The following is a 19,861-nucleotide window of genomic DNA, read 5'->3' as shown; positions in this document are numbered from 1 at the left end:
TTCCTCCAACAATGGTCATTATGGCCAAACAGTTTCATCACACCAGAGGGCAGTTCTCCAAAAAACAAATTTGATAGATATTTGTCCCCATGTGCAGTTGCAGACTGTGGTCTGGCTTTTTTATGGCGGTTTTGGAGCAGTGGCTTCTTCCTTGCTGAGCGGCCTTTCAGGTTCTGTCGATATGGGACTCGTTTTACTGTGGATATAGGTACTTTTGTACCAGTTTCCTCCAGCATCTTCACAAGGTCCTTCGCTGTTGTTCTGGGATTGATTTGCACTTTTTGCACCAAAGTACGTTCATCTCTAGGAGACAGAGCGCGTCTCCTTCCTGAGCGGTATGACGGCTGCGTGGTCCCATGGTGTTTATACTTGCATACTATTGTTTGTACAGATGGACGTGGTACCTTCAGGCGTTTGCAAATTTCTCCCAAGGATGAACCAGACTTGTGGACAAGTCTACAATTTTTTTTTCTGAGGTCTTGGCTGATTTCTTTTGATTTTCCCATGATGTCAAGCAAAGAGGCACTGAGTTTGAAGTTAGACCTCCGATTGACTCAAATGATGTCAATTAGCATATCAGAAGCTTCTAAAGCCATGACATCATTTCCTGGAATTTTCCAAGCTGTTTAAAGGCAGAGTCAACTTAGTGTATGTAAACTTCTGACCCACTGGAATGTTGATACAGTGAATTATAAGTGAAATAATCCGTCTGTAAACAATTGTTGGAAAAATTACTTGTGCCATGCACAAAGTAGATGTCCTACCTGACTTGCTAAAACTATAGTTTGTTAACAAGAAATTTGTGGAGTGGTTGAAGAAACTGTTTTAATGACTCCAACCTAAGTGTATGTTAACTTCCAAATACAACTGAATGTATGCACCATAGAGGTATTTTAGAATGTTTGCCTGCTGTCTGATTAAAACATTTATGGAGTCATGTTTTGTATATGAGGAGTGTGGTCTTTGTGTTTTGCCAATTGCACGATCACACTAGCAGCGAATAGATACGATTATCCTTGTTCAATAGAGCCATTGGACTTATCTCTACAATGTTCCTACCTGCCACGACATTGCAGGATATCTAGGTGGACTGATTTTCCCTGGTTTTGTAAAGACTACAGCCTGATGGGACCCCTACTTCCTTTTGTGTTCACACCTTCAAAGGCAGGCTTTTCAAAAAGGGGACGGTACTAGTTTCTATGGGTTCAAGGGAGGTATATTACACTGCACTTAGGCTGGACACATCACATTTTTAATAATGCTTTTTTTTCAGATAAAAACTAGTCCATTGCATCCGCCGTGGAGCCCAGTTTCATAATATGACCATATTTCCCAGCTGCTTGCCTTCATTTTGAAATAATCACGAAAAAACAGGCCTTATTTTAGGGCATTTTTCATCCTGCCAGCTCCTATTAGCTCTATTGAGCCCCCGGCACCAACGCGCCTTCCGAACGTTCTATTCCCAGTTTATTGCTCTAAATCACAATGCCTGCTTCGCTATTGTTGGCAATGAGACCTGCTCACGTTATTGGTAGTTAAAATGTGAAGAAACAAACAAAATACTCATGGAACTCTGATGTCGTCCCATTGTTTCCTATAGATGAAATATGTATCTCGCAATGTGTATATTTAGATTTTTTAAAGTCATACGCCATTTTAATCTTTAGTATCTCCTATTTATAATTATGTAAGTCTCGGCAGCGAGCTCGGTTGTGATCTATCACAAGACCAGAAATAGTCTGAAGTTGTTACGACTCTGAACTCTCTGTCTCCTGCGTCTGACTCCTTCATCCACTACACCCCGGACATTACAGAAGTTTTCATTTTTTCCCTACTTTCTCATTACGCAGACATAAGTACAGTTGACACCATCAAGGTGCGGATGTTATCTTTCCACACAAGTCGTTTTTTTACAGTTCCGTCCAAGGAACAGATTGTAGTGGTGAAATAAAAAGGGATACATTTTTTTATGCCATTTAGGCAAAATGGAATTCTAAGCATCACTCCAGTTAAAACAGGCTCTGCGAACGTTCAATTCCATTCAGTTGCTATTGGCTCGCGCTAGTGTTCCAGCTTAGCCAATGTTCTTCTGCCGTTTTTCAGCCTTGGGTGAATTTTGACTCGTTCTATTGTCTAGCCTACTGCACTGTCTATCCGAGATGGCTAAATAATTACAATGGCTGCTTCTGATAATTAGTCTTTGCAAGAAGAGCTGGACGACAAAACAGTTTTTTATGTTCTTTTACATACTGACATAGGGCAGTATGTCCCTACTAATTTGAGCCAGAATACATAGAAGAGGAACTGAGATAGCAAGAACAAGAACTGCGAGACCAGCAAGCAGCGATGGGGAACTACAGTCACACTCCAACTGGTGAATGTCTGTGCGGCAACGAATTCGATCACAGACAGTTCTTACTGGAGAGGGTCACTGCAGACCCCCATTGACCGTGTGTCTATGACAGACCATCAACGTTTCGATGCACATATGGATCGAGGTGTGCTGAGATGTTCTTCAGAACCTCCTAGATCAACTAGCAGCAGCGGGCTAGACCAGCTGGACCCGGAGGGAAAATGACGAACGAGTAAGTTGCTGTTGGTAGCTAGCTAGTAATATAAGCTCTCTTTTCACACGAGGTAGTGTTGTTCAGTACAGTATAATTTGGTGATTGATTCGGCCATAACAGGGCTTGCTAATACCACTACAAGCCAAGCTAGACAAGTTGAGCTAGCTAGCTGTGTTTGCTATACCTAAAATGTACTGTAGACTAACGTTATAGCTAGCTAGCCTCAGTGCATCTTATTAGTAGCGAAACTGGAGAAATGTTTTGATGATGATGAGTAAAGGAATGACTTTGGCTTTATGACCCTTATTAGTCTTTAAGTAAGTATACGTGTGTTGTAGCTAGCTAGCAAGTGTCTAGCTAACATGTGTCTGTGAGATGTGTATTCTGCATCATGCTGCTACAGTACACAATGATTGCCCATGAAAGTCTAATAGTGTTTTTGTCATACAGACAATACCGCTTGGTGGCCTACAGATGATTTTTTGCATTTTGTTCTACGTGGGGAGAAGCTAGGCACAGGACGCCAAATGCCTGAGTGCGCTGTTGGGACCATTAAAGTAATTTATCCCGCAAACGATATGTTGGATAAAATAAGTTAATGACTAGAGGAGATGTGAAATGTCCATAACAACAATCTCCTTGTATCAAAGTGACTCTGGATACCTCACTCCACCCACCAAACACACCCATATGTAAGTATTCTCTTTGTATAAGCGTTGTATTCATTATAGGCGTTAGCCCCATATACTACCCACCATTGCGACCTGTACGCTCTCGTTGGTACTCATCGCCAAACCCACTGGCTACAGGTTATCTTCAAGTTTCTGCTAGGTAAAGCCCCATCTTATCTCAGCTCACTGGTCGCCATAGCAGCACCCACTCGTAGCACGCGCTCCAGCAGGTATAGCTCACTGGTCACCCCAAAGCCAATTCCTCCTTTGGTCATCTTTCCTTCCAGTTCTCTGCTGCCCATGACTGGAACGAATTGCAAAAATCTCTGAAGCTGGAGACTCACATCTCCCTCACTAGCTTTAAGCACCAGCTGTCAGAGCAGTTTACAGATCATTGCATCTGTATATAGATGGGCTGTTTACAGATGGGCTATCTACCTACCTCATCCCCATACCGGTATTTATTTATTTTGCTCCTTTGCACCCCAGTATCTCTACCTGCACATTCACCTTCTGCCGATCTACCATTCCAGTGTTTTATTGCTATGTTGTAATTACTTCGCCACCATGGCCTATTTATTTCATTAACTTACCTGATTTGCACTCACAGTATATAGACTTTTTGTTTTCTTTTGTTCTACTGTATTATTTACTGTATGTTTTGTTTATTCCATGTGTAACTCTGTTGTTGTATGTGTCGAATTGCTACGCTTTATCTTGGCCAGGTCGCAGTTGTAAATGAGAACTTGTTCTCAACTAGCCTACCTGGTTTAATAAAGGTGAAAAAAAAGAAGAAAAAAAGCAACAAAAGAACAACCGAAACAGCTCCGGCGGGTGCAAAACACACTAAACAGAAAACAACTACCCACAAAACCCATATGGGAAAGGCTACCTAAGTATGGTTCTCAATCAGAGACAACGATAGACAGCTGCCTCTGATTGAGAACCACACCCCGCCAAACAACAAAGAAATCCAAAACATAGAAAATAAACATAGAATGCCCACCCTAGTCACACCCTGGCCTAACCAAAATAGAGAATAAAAGCCTCTCTATGGCCAGGGCGTGACAGGTGCTGCCTATTTTGGCCAGGACGCTCTTGAAAAATATATTTTGATCTCAATGAGCCCTTCCCGGTTAAATAAAGGTTTAATTAAAAATAAAATTCCACTGACATTTTTCGAATAATTAATTTTTGCAGAGACAAAAAGATCCCACCTTGTCTAGTGTATTTTGTTTTGTCGACATTTGGAAAGTTTACCAAAACATTTTCTGTCACCATCAGGCCTGTCATGAGTTTTTTTTGTCCGACATGTATTTTACTCGCATTAAAAGGTTGGATGGAAACCTGGGTAGTGTTACCTTTAGTTATTGTGTTGGAGGCAGCATTTTGTCAAGTTGAATACACAGGCATAGGAATATTGAAGTTGGGTTTGAGTTGTCAAGAACATTTCAGATGGTTTACTTTATTTGATTCAAAGTTTTATTTTGTACAGTATATTTATTTATTCAATCTATATTATTGTTTTTATATTATTCAAACCTTAGAATAAAGATTCCTTGAATGCCTGAAGATTGACTGACTGAGTTGTGTGTACTAAGAATATAGCATGGTTAGGTAAGGTTTGAGCTAATAGTACCTAACTAAATCGAGGTAAGCGGTGTCCAAAAATGGTAAGTTAAGTAAGGTCAAAAGAATGAGTTTCGTTGAAGTTAATATGTTGAGTTGGTACGACTATTGCGCTACAGAGAAAGCATAGCAATTAAATATGCAGCAATTGAATGTTTTCAATTAATTAAACAATCTTTTAAAGTTAAGTACAGTTAAAAAGAGTTTGCATGAAACCATTAGGTTAACTACAAGTAATTCAAAAATAATTAGGTGTGACCTTACTTTTAACTTTTGAGTTTAACAGATGTTTCTTTTAGGTGATCGTTTTCCCCCCCAAAAAAATGAGTTCACAGAACTTGTTGGGTTTTTCAGTGTAGATAATACAAGACACTGTGATAACCTTCACCCTCCCAACTGCCGAACCTCACATAGAGAACTGACTATCAGATATAGAGGTACCATACTCTGGAATTCTTATCTTCACATTGCCAAAACATCATTATCCCTCAATAACTACAAGTGAAGACTGGGGGTCAGCCTGATGAACCAAACTCCTCAGTAATCTTCTCCATATAGCCTAGCACTCACAGGCACGCACATTTAAACAAAACAAATATTACAGTTCAATTCATTTATACATGTATAATTAGTAAATTTCGTTATGTTTTAACAAACCTTTTTTTATTTTGTACTGATGTATTATATATTGGTTTTTTTTGTGGCGTGTTTTTCATGTAAGCCCTTGGGCTTCCAAACACACCTGCACATTGTTTAAGAAAAAAAAGATATCTGTACTGTTGTCTAGCAATTGTTTTCTTTGGTGCAAATAAATGCAAATAAAAGTGTTAATAACATATTAATGGACATTTACAGTGAAAGCAACGGTGAAATTAAATTAATATACTCTGTTGGATTTGGACATTCTCAGCAATGAATTTCAATGTAACACTTTCAGTGATATGAGCACCTTTACCACCTCAGACGTAAGCAAACAATAGAGTATTTTAGATATCTACAGTGACACCATCTTCCTGTGGAGTTAATTTGGAAAGAGACCATTTAGCTACATAGGGAGGGAGCGTGGCTTGATCCGGCAGGAATGTCTGGTGAGGATGTACATTGCATTCATTATCTGTCAAAAAGTGGTGTCTAAATGTCCCACACAAAAAACACAAACTAAAACATACCATTTCAACATGTAAACGTATAAATCTCGTCATTCAATTGAAGCCAAATGTTGCTGCATAAATTCTTCTCTGTCCACAGTATTGACAATTCTTCAGGTCCCTTGGTTTAGTTTCTTGTATGAGTCCTCAATGTTTCCAGCCAGACCTGCTTCGTCCTGTAGATTCCTCTGTCAAGTTCAAATGTAAAAAAAAGTGTGTGTTATCATTTATGTAGAACAAGCAATGCTTTATCATACGTGCATCTGCAATGTAAGTCTGTGGGTTTATATTGTTGGGGATCATTGTGGATGTTTACTGCATGCTACTGATACGTTGGTAGTGCTATTTATCTTGTTACATCTGCACTGTCAGTCTGTGGGTTTATATTGTTGGGGATCATTGTGGATGTTTACTACATGCTACTGATACGTTGGTAGTGCTATTTATCTTGTTACATCTGCACTGTCAGTCTGTGGGTTTATATTGTTGGGGATCATTGTGGATGTTTACTACATGCTACTGATACGTTGGTAGTGCTATTTATCTTGTTACATCTGCACTGTCAGTCTGTGGGTTTATATTGTTGGGGATCATTGTGGATGTGTACTGCATGCTACTGATACGTTGGTAGTGCTGTTTATATTGTTGGGGATCATTGTGGATGTGTACTGCATGCTACTGACGTTGGTAGTGCTGTTTATCTTGTTACATCTGCACTGTCAGTCTGTGGGTTTATATTGTTGGGGATCATTGTGGATGTGTACTGCATGCTACTGATACGTTGGTAGTGCTGTTTATCTTGTTACATCTGCACTGTCAGTCTGTGGGTTTATATTGTTGGGGATCATTGTGGATGTGTACTGCATGCTACTGATACGTTGGTAGTGCTATTTATCTTGTTACCTCTGCACTGTCAGTCTGTGGGTTTATATTGTTGGGGATCATTGTGGATGTTTACTGCATGCTACTGATACTTTGGTAGTGCTATTTATCTTGTTACCTCTGTAACTTATTTGTTCTGTCACCAGTAGTAGCATTGTTTACCTGTTTTAACTAATGCACATCGTTTCAAATACAACATTGAAAGTTAATGTGCCTACTGCATGGTAGTATTTCTTATTCTGAGTTTGAGGTTTATCAGTCAACAGCCGATCCCTCACCTCCGTGGGGACGTAGATGTGCTCAGGAGGGCAGGTAGCAGGCGCAGGTTCACTCTCCAGAGCCTGGTGGATGTCCACATCTATGTCCCAAAACACAGGGCCAACAATATGGGAGAACAGATTGATGGGCTGGAGGTCACTCACATGGCTCTCAATCGATGTGGAACCGCAAGGTAAGGGACATTCAGGTGCCCAGGCAGTGATTTTCATCCTCGACCAGGAGATGGTGGGGTCATGACGTTGGAGCCACGGAAGGCCGAGGATGAGGAATGGAAGGCTTTCTTGGTGCAAGTGTCCCACGGTAAGGGTGAGTGGTGCTGTGATGTGCGTGATAGTGCCGGATTCCAATGGTTGTTTATCAAGGGCTTGGGCCGGAAAAGGAGAGGAGAGCAGGTACGCGGTGATGTTCAGGAAGGAGATGAGGGCCTGGTTGATAAAATTCCCAGCGACACCAGAGTCCACTAGAGCTTTAGAGACAACACCTGAGAGACAGCCAGCCAGTGAAATGGAAACCATGAAGGGTATGGTGTAAAATGATGATGAAGGAACACTCACACCGACCCTGGGAGATGAATGATCACGGGGAAGTCCCTCTGTCCCAGTGGACTCCGGGTTGGGACGCACCGGACACTGCTGGAGCCAGTGCCCCTCCTGGTCTCAATAGGGACACAGCCCCAGGTGTCTCACGCCAACTATGTCTGGACCTCCTCGTGCAGTCCTCTTCAGAATAGGGTGTGGAGTACACCCTATTCATTCCATCCGTTGGAGGCTGCCACGGTCCGGAAGGTGAGGGTGTACTCTGCAGCGGTCTGGGCACCCTGCCGGAGTTGGAATGGTTTCTCACCTTCCGCTCTGCCCTCTGGTGGATGGTCAAAAAACACCCTGAATATAGCTATGAACCCCTCGTAAGAACCCAGATCTTCCTCTCCTCTCTCCCAGGCAGCCGTAGTCCACTCCAGCGCCCGCCTGGTCAGTAGGGAAATGACCGTGGCAACCTTGGACGTCGCGGTGGTGGGGGCTGCCATCTGATGAGCGAAATAGAGGGAGCACTGTAGTAGGAAGCCATGGAATCACTGACCTGAGCGGCCTGCTGGGTAGTCTGGGGGACTGGCTTGCTGGGACGGCTTGTGGTAGAAGGCCCTCTGCTGGTTGGAGGTGAATCCTCTTGGGTGGTGTCGAGACAGTGGTGGATGTGGTGTTGGCGGATTAGGTGTCCTTGTTCATCGACTGGCTGGGAGATGTCCTTATCTTTTGCTGAGGCAGTATTCTGTAGCGCAGGGAGTCAGGAAACAGATGCAGAAGGTCAGTGTAATAATAATCATGAAGATAATACAAGACAGGAGCTGCATACTGAATGTAACCTGAATGTAACCAATACTGCCTGATCACTAAGGGCTATATGAAGGAAGAATAATCAGGGTGGTGATGAAGTCCAGGTGTGCTTAACGATGGGGAGCTGGTATGTGCAATGTGGGTTGCCAGTACCGCTGGTTAGTAGAGCGGCAACATCGTGCACCAGAGTGGGATTTGATGTGACACTTTGGCAAGTTTTTAAATGGACACAATACCTGTTAGCAAAGGTGACATGCAAGAGCTTGTCTTGCATAATGTCTACTTCGATGCTGATTAGCATTTTCAAATCTGAGAGTAAATAGAGGCGAATATATTGATAAAAGTCAACTTGTTGCATACAATGTTGTCACGTTCTGACCTTAGTTCCTTTGTTTTGTCTTTGTTTTAGTATGGTCAGGGTGTGAGTTGGGGTGGGCAGTCTATGTTCATTTTTCTATCATTTGGGATTTCTGTGTTTGGCCTGGTACTGTTCTCAATCAGAGGCAGCTGTTAATCATTGTCCCTGATTGAGAAACATACTTAGGTAGCCTGTTTTCACCCTTGAGTTGTGGGTGATTATTTCCTGTTTAGTGTTTTTGTCATTCACCTTACGGGACTGTTTGTTATTGTTTGTTATTTATTGTTTTGTTCAGTGTTCTAGTATTTCATTAAAAGTTATGAACACTTACCACGCTGTGCATTGGTCCTCCTCTCCTTCATACGATGACCATTACAAATGTATTATTTATTTAACAAAATGTTTTACCTTTTATTTAACTAGGCAAGTCAGTTAAGAACAAATTCTTATTTTCAATGCCTAGGAACAGTGGGTTAACTGTCTGTTCAGGGACAGAACGACAGATTTGTACCTTGTCAGCTCGGGGATTCGAAATTGCAACCTTTCGGTTACTAGTCCAACGCTCTAACCACTAGGCAAGTCAGTTAAGAACAAATTCTTATTTACAATCACGGCCTACCAAAAGGCCTCCTTTCGAGGATGGGAGCTGGGATTAAAAAATATATATATGTAGGACAAAACACAATATAGCTCTATTTTAATAATTTATTATATACAGTCATTTTTGCTAATCTTTATTTAGGTTGTCAATAATTTTGGACACCAATCTATGTATCAAATTTTAGAGAAGTTTCTCGTTTAAACCTATAATCCTTACATTTACAGTACTATTTAACACTGCAGTCTTTGGGCCTAAAGACACTGGAGACATTTAAAGGTATTTGTAATTTGAAAACATTTACGTGCTCTTCTCCTTTGAAGGTTAATGAGACATAAGATATTTGTCTTTCTGTACAATTCCAGTTTGTTTAGTTGTCATAAGAACGCACACACATCACATACACTCTCCCTTCAACAACAGGGCGTAGCCTGGCTGAGGGAATCAACATAATTATTATTTTTAATGTCAGCAGCAGCTAACTGCATGGAGGGACTCCACCCTTCTGGCTTTCTTTCTCTCTCAATTCTCTCTCTCTATTTTCCTCCACTGTTGTGGAATTTTCAATCTGGGATTTTCTGTTCCAAAACTCTACAGACCTGTTAGCAATCTCTCTTTTCACCTGTTGGAACATGCAGGCCAGGGACAATAAAGAATCTGGAACCTACATGGGCGATAGTAGCGGAAAAGTTCATGTTGAGAAAAATATTAGCTCTGTGTTTTACCTCTTTAAACCTACTCTTAGACGAACAAGCTCTTTCAATGGAGGTTCTCCATAAAGCCTTTTGGTTGTGGACTGAGTAGTAGTTAATCTGGGTCTGAGAAAAAGTCTCGGAGTGTTCAACACTTTAAACAAATTCTATATTTTCTGACAGAGAGACCGGTTTGCTGAATGTCTAAAGCACTTCCTTCACTCGAGGAACAAGTTCTCTGTATTCATTTCCTTTGAGAGGGAGGTATGACAAATCACTGTGTACTGTCGTTTTTTTAAGAGAACACTTAAATTGGAATTATGTACGAACAAAAGGGGATTTTAGGTGGGTTGTTTTGAATGGCTGGTTGTTAATTTTGTTTTGATACTTACAGTATGCAACAAAATCAGTTCTGTACAAATTTGAAAGAACAACTTTTTTGTGTATCCTGAGAGTGAATAAAGAGATTTCAACTAGATACAGTTTTCGTGTTGATGTTCCTTCATTTTAAATGCTGGATATGATTTCTCTGTTACTTATCTAAGTGTTATCTGCTATGAGATATTGTAGGAGGAGTGACTATTTAGCAATCAAACCTGACATCAGAAATTGGGTTAATAGTTCCGTGGACTTCTATTCCACTTTCATGGAAACCAAAATTAATAGGTTCTACTCTTCGGAAGAGAAATGGCCATGAACTGAGAATAGTTCAGAGGCCGGGATTCTCCAAGTCGTCTTATATAGCAGCGCATTAGACAGCTGGCCATGTGCCCTATAAAGGACATTTCCCAAACGTTTGCAGTTATCACATTAATGGTAAATGCTACGCATGTCGGCTCAAGCGTAATGTACCTTTAAAAGTCAACAGCAATATGCTGCTTTTTAGTGCGTCTTGGATTGAATCCCAGCCATAGACATGTTCAGTAGGGAACAGCAGATACAGGCTACAGCCACACAGTAGAAGGCAGTGTCTGTAGAAATATAGCAGATTTGCAGTTATCTTTTTCATATGATAGAGATGCATACAATTCTCCAATAGCCCTAATATATTGCTTTGAACAACATTTCTTCCTATAGCATTCTGAATGATGTGAGCAGACTTGCCTTCGATCGCTTGATGAAAATGTATCCTCAGAATAATTGTTTTTCAACTAATGGTCACATAAAGAACATTATATAACAAATAGATATTAAAAGCCCACACCAGCGAAAATCCAACTGGAAGACAATGCCAGCAGAGCTTACCCATGATTTTTGCAACGATGCAAATCAATAATTGATTGTTTAAGTCAAAGTATGATGTATTTGGGTTTGAAGTGGGAAATCCGAAGTGGGAACTTTGTGGAAGTCCGTGTCTGCATACAATACATAATATAAAAACAGATTTGTAAATATCAAAGTCTGTATGGGACGATTCTAATTTCAAAATGTATTAAGGCTAAAAAAAAAATGTATATGGCTATAGAATGTATTTTGAGCTGTAGTAGGTTGAACTCAATAAAGTTAGAGTTTATCTAAAAAAAACACTCGACCAATTTTTCACATCTGTGTTTTTTCATCAGAATTGACTTCATCATGATTGCTTATGGGTACCTTCATATGTGTGTAAAATATGAATGTTCTCCGATTTTTTTATTAATACATTTTTACAAAACACTATACATCCATTGTTTAGCATATCCTACAGCATTTGACTGATATGTGGTGTTCTCACCTGACCATCTTAAGATTAATGCACTTACTGTAAGTCGCCCTGGATAATAGCGCCTGCTAAATTACAAGTGTAAATGTTTTACATACAGATCTCATATTACCGTATTTGCTACTTTTTATAATGTATAATTTGTACAATTCTTTACTAAAAAAATCTGTTATTTGTTACGCTTGACTATGTAAAACCTAGCAGTACTACTTATTACACTGAGAGTGGGGCACATATATTGCATTTAGCCAAAAAACATGATTATTATTAAAATTATTATTATCAAGTAATATATTTTATAGATGTCTGTCATTGAACAACCCCATGCCATGATTAGATAGTGAAGAAACACACCCATCTCTTTCATAATTTCTGTAAACAATGAAAGCTAATTTACCAACATTTCTGAAAATGTATATATATATACACACAGGATTTTGGAATGAAACTCTTCATTTATACATAAATAGTGAGGTTCCAGTGCAAGACTAATTAACATTAAACCATAATAATCTAAATAATAATGTATAACACAAGTATGAACTGTTGAACAAACTATAGAATATAAAACTGTAAATATATGTAGGATAATGTAATGTTATCCTCTGACAAAGAGGTTTGGCTCCAGATATGGAATAATAATAAACATTACATGACTGTTTCTAAATATAAACATTACTTCCGAAAGATTCTATTGATTGTGGAGGTCTGATGTCATCTGATGCAGCACCATCACTCTCCTTCTTGGTCAAAAAGCCCTTACACAGCCAGGAAGTGTGTTTTGGGTAATTGTCCTGTTGAAAAACAAATTAGGGTCCAACGAAGGGCAAACCAGATGGGATGGCGTATCTCTGCAGAATACTGTGGTAGCCATGCTGGTTAAGTGTGATTTGAATTCTAAATTAATCAGTGACAGTGACACCAGCAAAGCATCATCACACCTCCTCCTCCATGCTTCACGGTGGGAACTACACATGCAGAGATCATTCGTTCACCTACTCTGTGTCTCACAAAGACACGTCTTTGGAACAAAAAAACGTACATTTGGACTCATCAGACCAGTCCTTGTGTACTACTCCCTTCACAGAACAGCACAAACAGGCCCTAACCAAAATAGAAAGAGGAGTGGGAGGCCCCGGTGCCCAACTGAGCAAGTGGACAACATCAGTCTCAACTTAAATAGCGAAGAGGCAACTCCGGGATGCTGGCCCTCTAGTCAGAGTTCCTCTGTCCAGTGTCTGTGTTCTTTTGCCCATCATAATCTTTTATTTTATTGGCCGGAGTCGCCTCTTCACTGTTGACATTGAGACTGGTGTTTTGGGGGTACTATTTAATGAAGCTGCCAGTTGAGGACTCGTGAGGAATCGGTTTCTTAAACTAGACACTAATGTCCTCTTGCTCATTTGCGCACCAGGGCCTTCCACTCCACAGTGGGAGGCCCTGGTGCCACAGCTGAAGTTCCACAGTTGAAGTTCAACTGTATATATAACATTAGTGGGCAATCCTAGTAGTCTGAATTTTAACCTGTATATACAGTTGAAGTCGAAGTTTACATACACCTTAGAAAATACATTAAAACTTAGTTTTCACAATGCCTGACATTTAATCCAAGTACTAATTCCCTGTCTTGGGTCAGTTAGGGTCACCACTTTATTTTAAGAATGTGAAATGTCAGAATAATAGTTGAGTGAAGGATTTATTTCAGCTTTTATTTCTTTCATCACATTCCCAGTGGGTCAGAAGTTTACAAACTCAAATAGTATTTGGAAGCATTGCCTTCAAATTGTTTAACTTGGGTCAAACGTTTTGGGTAGCCTTTCACAAGCTTCCCACAATAAATTTGTGAATTTTTGCCCATTCCTCCTGACAGAGCTGGTGTAACGGAGTCAGGTTTGTAGGTCTCCTTGCTCGCACACGCTTTTTCAGTTCTGCCCACACATTTTCTATAGGATTGAGGTCAGGGCTTTGTGATGACCACTCCAATACCTTGACTTTGTTGTCCTTAAGCCATTTTGCCACAACTTTGGAAGTTTGCTTTGTTCATTGTCCATTTGGAAGAAACATTTGCGACCAAGCTTTAACTTCCTGACTGATGTCTTGAGATGTTGCCTCAATATATCCACAATTTTCCTACCTCATGATGCCATCTATTTTGTGAAGTGCGCCAGTCCCTCCTGCAGCAAAGCACCCCCACAACATGATGCTGCCACCCCTGTTCTTCACGGTTGGGATGGTGTTTTTGGCTTGCAAGCCTCCCCCTTTTTCCCCAAACATAATGACGGACATTCTTGCCAAACAGTTCAGAGGACATTTCTCCAAAATGTATGATCTTTGTCCCCATGTGCAGTTGCAAACTGTAGTCTGGCTTTTTTATAGCGGTTTTGGAGAAGTGGCTTCTTCCTTGCTGAGAGGCCTTTCAGGGTAATTCAATATAGGACTTGTTTTACTGTGGATATAGATAATTTTGTACCTGGTTCCTCCGGCATCTTCACAAGGTCCTTTGCTGTTGTTGTGGAATTGATTTTCACTTTTCGCACCAAAGTACGTTCATCTCTAGGAGACAAGAGACAATGCGTCTCCTTCCTAAGCGGTATGATGGCTGCGTGGTCCCATGGTGTTTATACTTGCATACTATTGTTTGTACAGTTGAATGTGGTGATTGCTCCCAAGGATGAACCAGACTTGTGGTCTACAATTTTTTTTCTGAGGTCTTGGCTGATTACTTTGATTTTCCCATGATGTTAAGCAAAGAGGCATTGAGTTTGAACGTAGGTCTTGAAATACATCCACAGGTACACCTCCAATTGACTCAAATTATGTAAATTAGCCTATCAGAAGCTTTTAAAGCCATGACATAATTTTCTGTAATTTTCCAAGCTGTTTAAAGGCAATGTCAACTTAGTGTGTGTAAACTTGTGACCCACTGTATTTGTGATAGAGTGAATTATAAGTGAAATAATCTGTCTGTAAACAACTGTTGGCATAATTACTTGTGTCATGCACAAAGTAGATGTCCTAACCGACTTGCCAAAACTATAGTTTGTTAACAAGAAATTTGTGGAGTGGTTGAAAAACGACCTAAGTGTATGTAAACTTCCAACTTCAACTGTATATACAGACAGACAGGCATACAATGTGCATCCATTAACACATGGAGCAATTGGAGACAGGTGTCCATGGTCCACTGTTTCTTTGAAAGTCCATACCTCCCAATGATGATGTTGTCATTACAGGAGCAGACATTTTGATCTTTGTGTTGGCCCTCATGCAGTGCAATGCATTCTGGGGCTTCAGGATGGTGGTGATGTGTCCCTCTCTTCTGGTGACGCTTCAGGTGGTCGTAGCATGTGTGTGGGTGGATGTGTTGGTGGTTGGGTGTTTATGCTGGTGCACATGCTCACGTGCATGTACGTATGTGTGCGTGTTTAGTTCTGGTGACATTTCAGGTGGTCGTAGCGTGTGTGTTTAGTTCTGGTGGCGCTTCATGTGTAGGGCAAGGTGATCGGACCGGGAGAAACAGCGCCTGCAGGCTACACACTTGAAGGGCTTGGCTCCCGTGTGTTTACGATAGTGTCGTGTCAGCTCGTCAGAGCGGGCGAAACGCCAGTCACAGCCCTCCCAGTTGCAAGAGTATGGTTTCTCTCCTGAAACACACACAGAGAGAGACCAGGGATGTGAATACACTGTAAAATACCTATCAGTATGGGTTACAATTGGCTGTTAGGTATTTTACAGTGTATTTACATCCCTGTCTAACAGCCACACAGGCCTCACCAATTGTAACCCATACTGATAGGTATTTTACAGTGTATTCACATCCCTATCAGTATGGGTTACAATTGGTGAGGCCTGTGTGGCTGTTAGACAGGGATGTGTGCCAGTTTAGGACAGTTTGCATGGAGATACAGCAGGACAGTTTTGAGAAAGAGATGAGTTGTAGACTATTTTTCATTGCACATTTCTTTGTTCAATACTGTGTTCACAGTGATGTCTTCAACAGAGTGTGGTAAACATACTATCAAACACACAAATCAAATCATATTGATTGCATACACAGTTCACAGCAGGTATAAAAGCTTCAGCCAAATGCATACAGTATGTGTATCTCCTTCAACAATGCAGCACATTAGTCAATAACAAAAGAGTCAACTAAAAAAATAGCAAGTAATAAGAGAGGTGGTATGCATAGTAATAGACTGTATTTACACTGTGTTTCAGAGTTCTGAGTGCATGATTGTGTGTAAGGTTGGATGTGTGGGTAGTCTTTGCAAATAATCTGTTAGGAGCAAATAATCTAAGGTACAGGTCTGTGCAGGGAGACAATAAGAGTTCGCTGTTCAGCAGTCTGATATCCTGGTGGCAGAAGTTGTCTCTGAGCCTATTGGTATAAGACCCGATGCTCCGATACGGGTTGGTAGATGGTAAGACGGTGCAGTTGCAGTACCATATGGTAATGCAGCTGGTCAAGATCAAGTAAGGTAAGGTGGAGCTGATGTGGTCCTTGACCAGTCTCAGCAGTGGGGGCCCTCATAGGAGGATTGGTGTTGATTATCTCAAATCAAGCATAGAAAGTGTTTAGTTCATCTGGGAGAAACATTGTGATGTAGTTTTACGCATTTATGTTGAAGAATACCTGTAAGCGGCTACATTGCGCAGGTGGTCACCTGATGGCTCTGAGTGATTCTCGCGTAAATACAGAGGTAGCCATTATTCCAATCGGTCCTACTGAAAAACCAATTGTCCCGGTGGATATATTATCGAATAGATATTTGAAAAACACCTTGAGGATTAATTATAAACAACGTTTGCCATGTTTCTGTCGATATTATGGAGCTAATTTTGAATATTTTTTGCTGTTTTCTTGACTGCAATTTCCGGGCGATTTCTCAGCCAAACGTGAAGAACAAACGGAGCTATTTCGCCTACAAAAATATTATTTTTGGAAAAAAGGAACATTGGCTATCTAACTGGAAGTCTCGTGAGTGAAAACATCCTAAGCTCAAAAGGTAAACGATTTAATTTGATTGCGTTTCTGATTTCGGTGACCAAGTTACCTGCTGCTAGCTGGACAAAATGCTATGCTAGGCTATCGATAAACTTACACAAATGCTTGTCTAGCTTTGGCTGTAAAGCATATTTTGAAAATCTGCAATGACAGGGTGATTAACAAAAGGCTAAGCTGTGTCTCAATATATTTCATTTGTGATTTTCATGAATAGGAATATTTTCTAGGAATATTTATGTCCGATGCGTTATGCTAATTAGTGTCAGTCGATGATTACGCTCCCGGACCCGGGATGGGGAGTTAAGGCAAATGAAAGTTCACGTTTGAGATGGCATTTCTGACAAAAAACGCATTTTGAAAAGAAAATATATTTTTACGTTTTTAAACGTCTCTCCTGTGATTTGAAGGGTGCTGAGGCCTGGATATGGCAGCTGTTCAACTGACAGCATTAACAGATTGACAGATAATACACTTGAACTATTTGGTCAGGTGGCAGTTGTGCAACAGTTGAGGTTTTATCAGTCTAACATTGCCACACACACATACAGATGTAGGATCTTAATTTGATCGCCCTGTTGCAATGCAGGACATTGAAAACTTGTAGAATATATGAGGTTTAAAAAGGCTTCTGAAGTTTCAGACTTGATTTTCCCTTACGAAAAATGTATCAACCCCTACGAAGATGTCCATTCAATATAATCCACATAATAATTCACATTTCCTATTGCTGCAGAATTGTTTTCCTGCTGTAGCAAACTGCCTCAAATTAAGATCCAACATCTGTATGCACGCATGTACAACACACACGCATGCACAAACACATGCCTGTTTCATGAGGTATCTACATGGTTTTACTAAAAGCCAGCAAACAATACCAACTCTGTGAAGCCCATAAACCAGGGGTCTCCAAACCTTTCTAGCATGGCTTTCAAAAATAAAACATGTCGTGAGCTACAAAAAATGTCAAGCTTTCAAATAGGAACATTCTTCTCCTCTCTCCTGCAAGTCCTCCTGGGGTCCTTTGTGTACAATGTAGAACATAGTATAAAAAATAAAGAAAAACCTGCGAATGTGTAGATGTGTCCAAACTTTTGACTGGTACTGTATGTTAAATCAACTCTTGTGGCTTAAAACATGCTAATAATGGTCCTTTGAGTATATATTATTATTTTTTTGTATACTTCCACTGGTATGCCATCCAGCCCTGGAGTTTTCCCATCCATAAAGGCCCCAATTGCATCAAGCAGTTCCTCCTCTGTAATTTGGCCTTCACATGAGACTTTCTGTACAGATGTTAATTTTACAATATTATTAGGGAAAAAATCCATACAATTAGTTTCAGTTAGTGGAGATTGAGGAGCCTGAAATGAAAACATATTCTTAAAGTACTTTACTTCCCCTTTCAAAATATAATTTGGTGAATCATGCGTGACTCCATCATTTGTAACAAGTTTTAATACATTTTTGGTAGCATTTCTATATTGAAGATTGAAAAAGAATTTGGTGCATTTTTCCCCATATTCCATCCAGTTTGCTTTATTTTTATAATCTGGAGCATTCTGGAATAAGTTCCTCCATTTCTTTGAGTTTTTCCTCTAATTTATTGTGCCTCACAGGACAATTATTAGCATGTTTTAACCACTCCTACATAAATGGTAGATTATCAGACACGCAACAAGAAGGTCTGATATCATTATTACTGAAACAGGACCCAAGGGGTATATATATATATATATATATATATATATAAAGATCCAGTCCATCTAAAAAATACGAGACCTGTAACACTTCAGTGTTGTGATTAAAAATCCTAGCAAAATGCTTTGCGCATAGAATTAAAAAAGTATTGTCAGATATTATTCATCCTAATCAGACAGGTTTTTTACATGGATGATACATTGGAGATAATATAAGACAAGTACTGGAAACAATAGAATACTATGAATTATTGGGGACACCAGGCCTGGTTTTCATAGCTGATTTTGAAAAGGCTTTTGATAAAGTACGACTGGAGTTTATATATAAATGCCTAGAATATGTCAATTTTGGGGAATCTCTTATAAAATGGGTTAAAGTTATGTATAGTAACCCTAGGTGTAAAATAGTAAATGGCTACATCTCAGAAGGTTTTAAACTCTCTAGAGGAGTAAAACAAGGTTGTCCACTATCGGCATATCTATGTATTATTGCCATTGAAATGTTAGCTGTTAAGATAAAATCAAACAATAATATTAAGGGATTAGAACTCCGTGGCTTAAAAACTAAGGTGTCACTGTACGCTGATGAGTCATGTTTTCTTTTTAAAGCACAATTAGTCTCTCCCCACGGCCTCAGAGGATCTAGACACTTTTGCTATTCTCTCAGGATTAAAACCAAATTATGAGTGTACTATATTACATATTGGATCACTAAAAAAATGCACAATTTTACATTATCATGTAGTTTACCAATTAAATGGTCTGACGGAGATGTGGACATACTCTGTATACAAATCCCAAAAGAAAGAAATGATCTCCAATACATCCAATACATTTTTATAGAAAGTTAGCAAAAATAGATGAGATCTTGCTACCATGGAAAGGAAAATACCTGTATTTGTGGAAAAATCTCCCTGATTAACTCTTTAGTCATATCACAGTTTACCCATTTGCTTATGGTTTTGCCTACACCTAGTGACCTGCTTTTTAAATTATATGAACATAAAATATTCCATTTTATTTGGATAGGCAAGCCAGATAAAATTAAAAGGGCCTATTTATATAACGCATATGAATTAGGAGGGCAGAAATTATTAAATATTAAAGCATTAGACCTCTCACTAAAGGCATCAGTCTTACAAAAGTTATACTTAAATGCAAACGGGTTCTCTAGTAAATTGGTACGAATGTCTCATCCTATGTTCAAGAAGGGCCTTTTCCCCTTTATTCAGATTACACCGGCCCACTTTCGATTGTTTGAAAAGGAAATAATCTCCAAAATCTTTCTTTTTTTAAACAAGC

At 39.8% G+C, this 19,861-nt stretch overlaps 1 protein-coding gene across 4 annotated transcripts in view; it reads right to left on the bottom strand.

Annotated features, from left to right (window-relative positions):
• Positions 1-4,814: 4,814 nt before the first annotated feature.
• LOC112218356 (Krueppel-like factor 5) overlaps positions 4,815-19,861 on the bottom strand; it is a 40,400-nt gene continuing 25,353 nt past the window's right edge. The window contains exons 4-6 of one of the 4 annotated variants that reach the window (XR_006079337.1): positions 15,064-15,501; positions 7,176-8,442; positions 4,817-6,203 (exon numbers count right to left, since the gene is read on the bottom strand). Coding sequence is in view for 2 of the 4 variants with exons in the window: in XM_024379069.2 (XP_024234837.2) it covers positions 15,323-15,501 (179 nt within the window). In the remaining 2 variants the exon portion in view is untranslated. Of the gene's footprint in view, positions 6,204-7,175; positions 8,443-14,884; positions 15,502-19,861 lie in introns of those variants that run through there. The other 3 variants (XR_006079338.1, XM_024379069.2, XM_042301349.1) reach the window with 3 other exon arrangements.

Source organism: Oncorhynchus tshawytscha, linkage group LG19, assembly GCF_018296145.1.
Source record: "Oncorhynchus tshawytscha isolate Ot180627B linkage group LG19, Otsh_v2.0, whole genome shotgun sequence".
NCBI classification, from domain to species: domain Eukaryota; kingdom Metazoa; phylum Chordata; class Actinopteri; order Salmoniformes; family Salmonidae; genus Oncorhynchus; species Oncorhynchus tshawytscha.
Note: the sequence above shows the minus strand (reverse complement) of the source record. Positions and strands in the feature narration are given on the sequence as shown.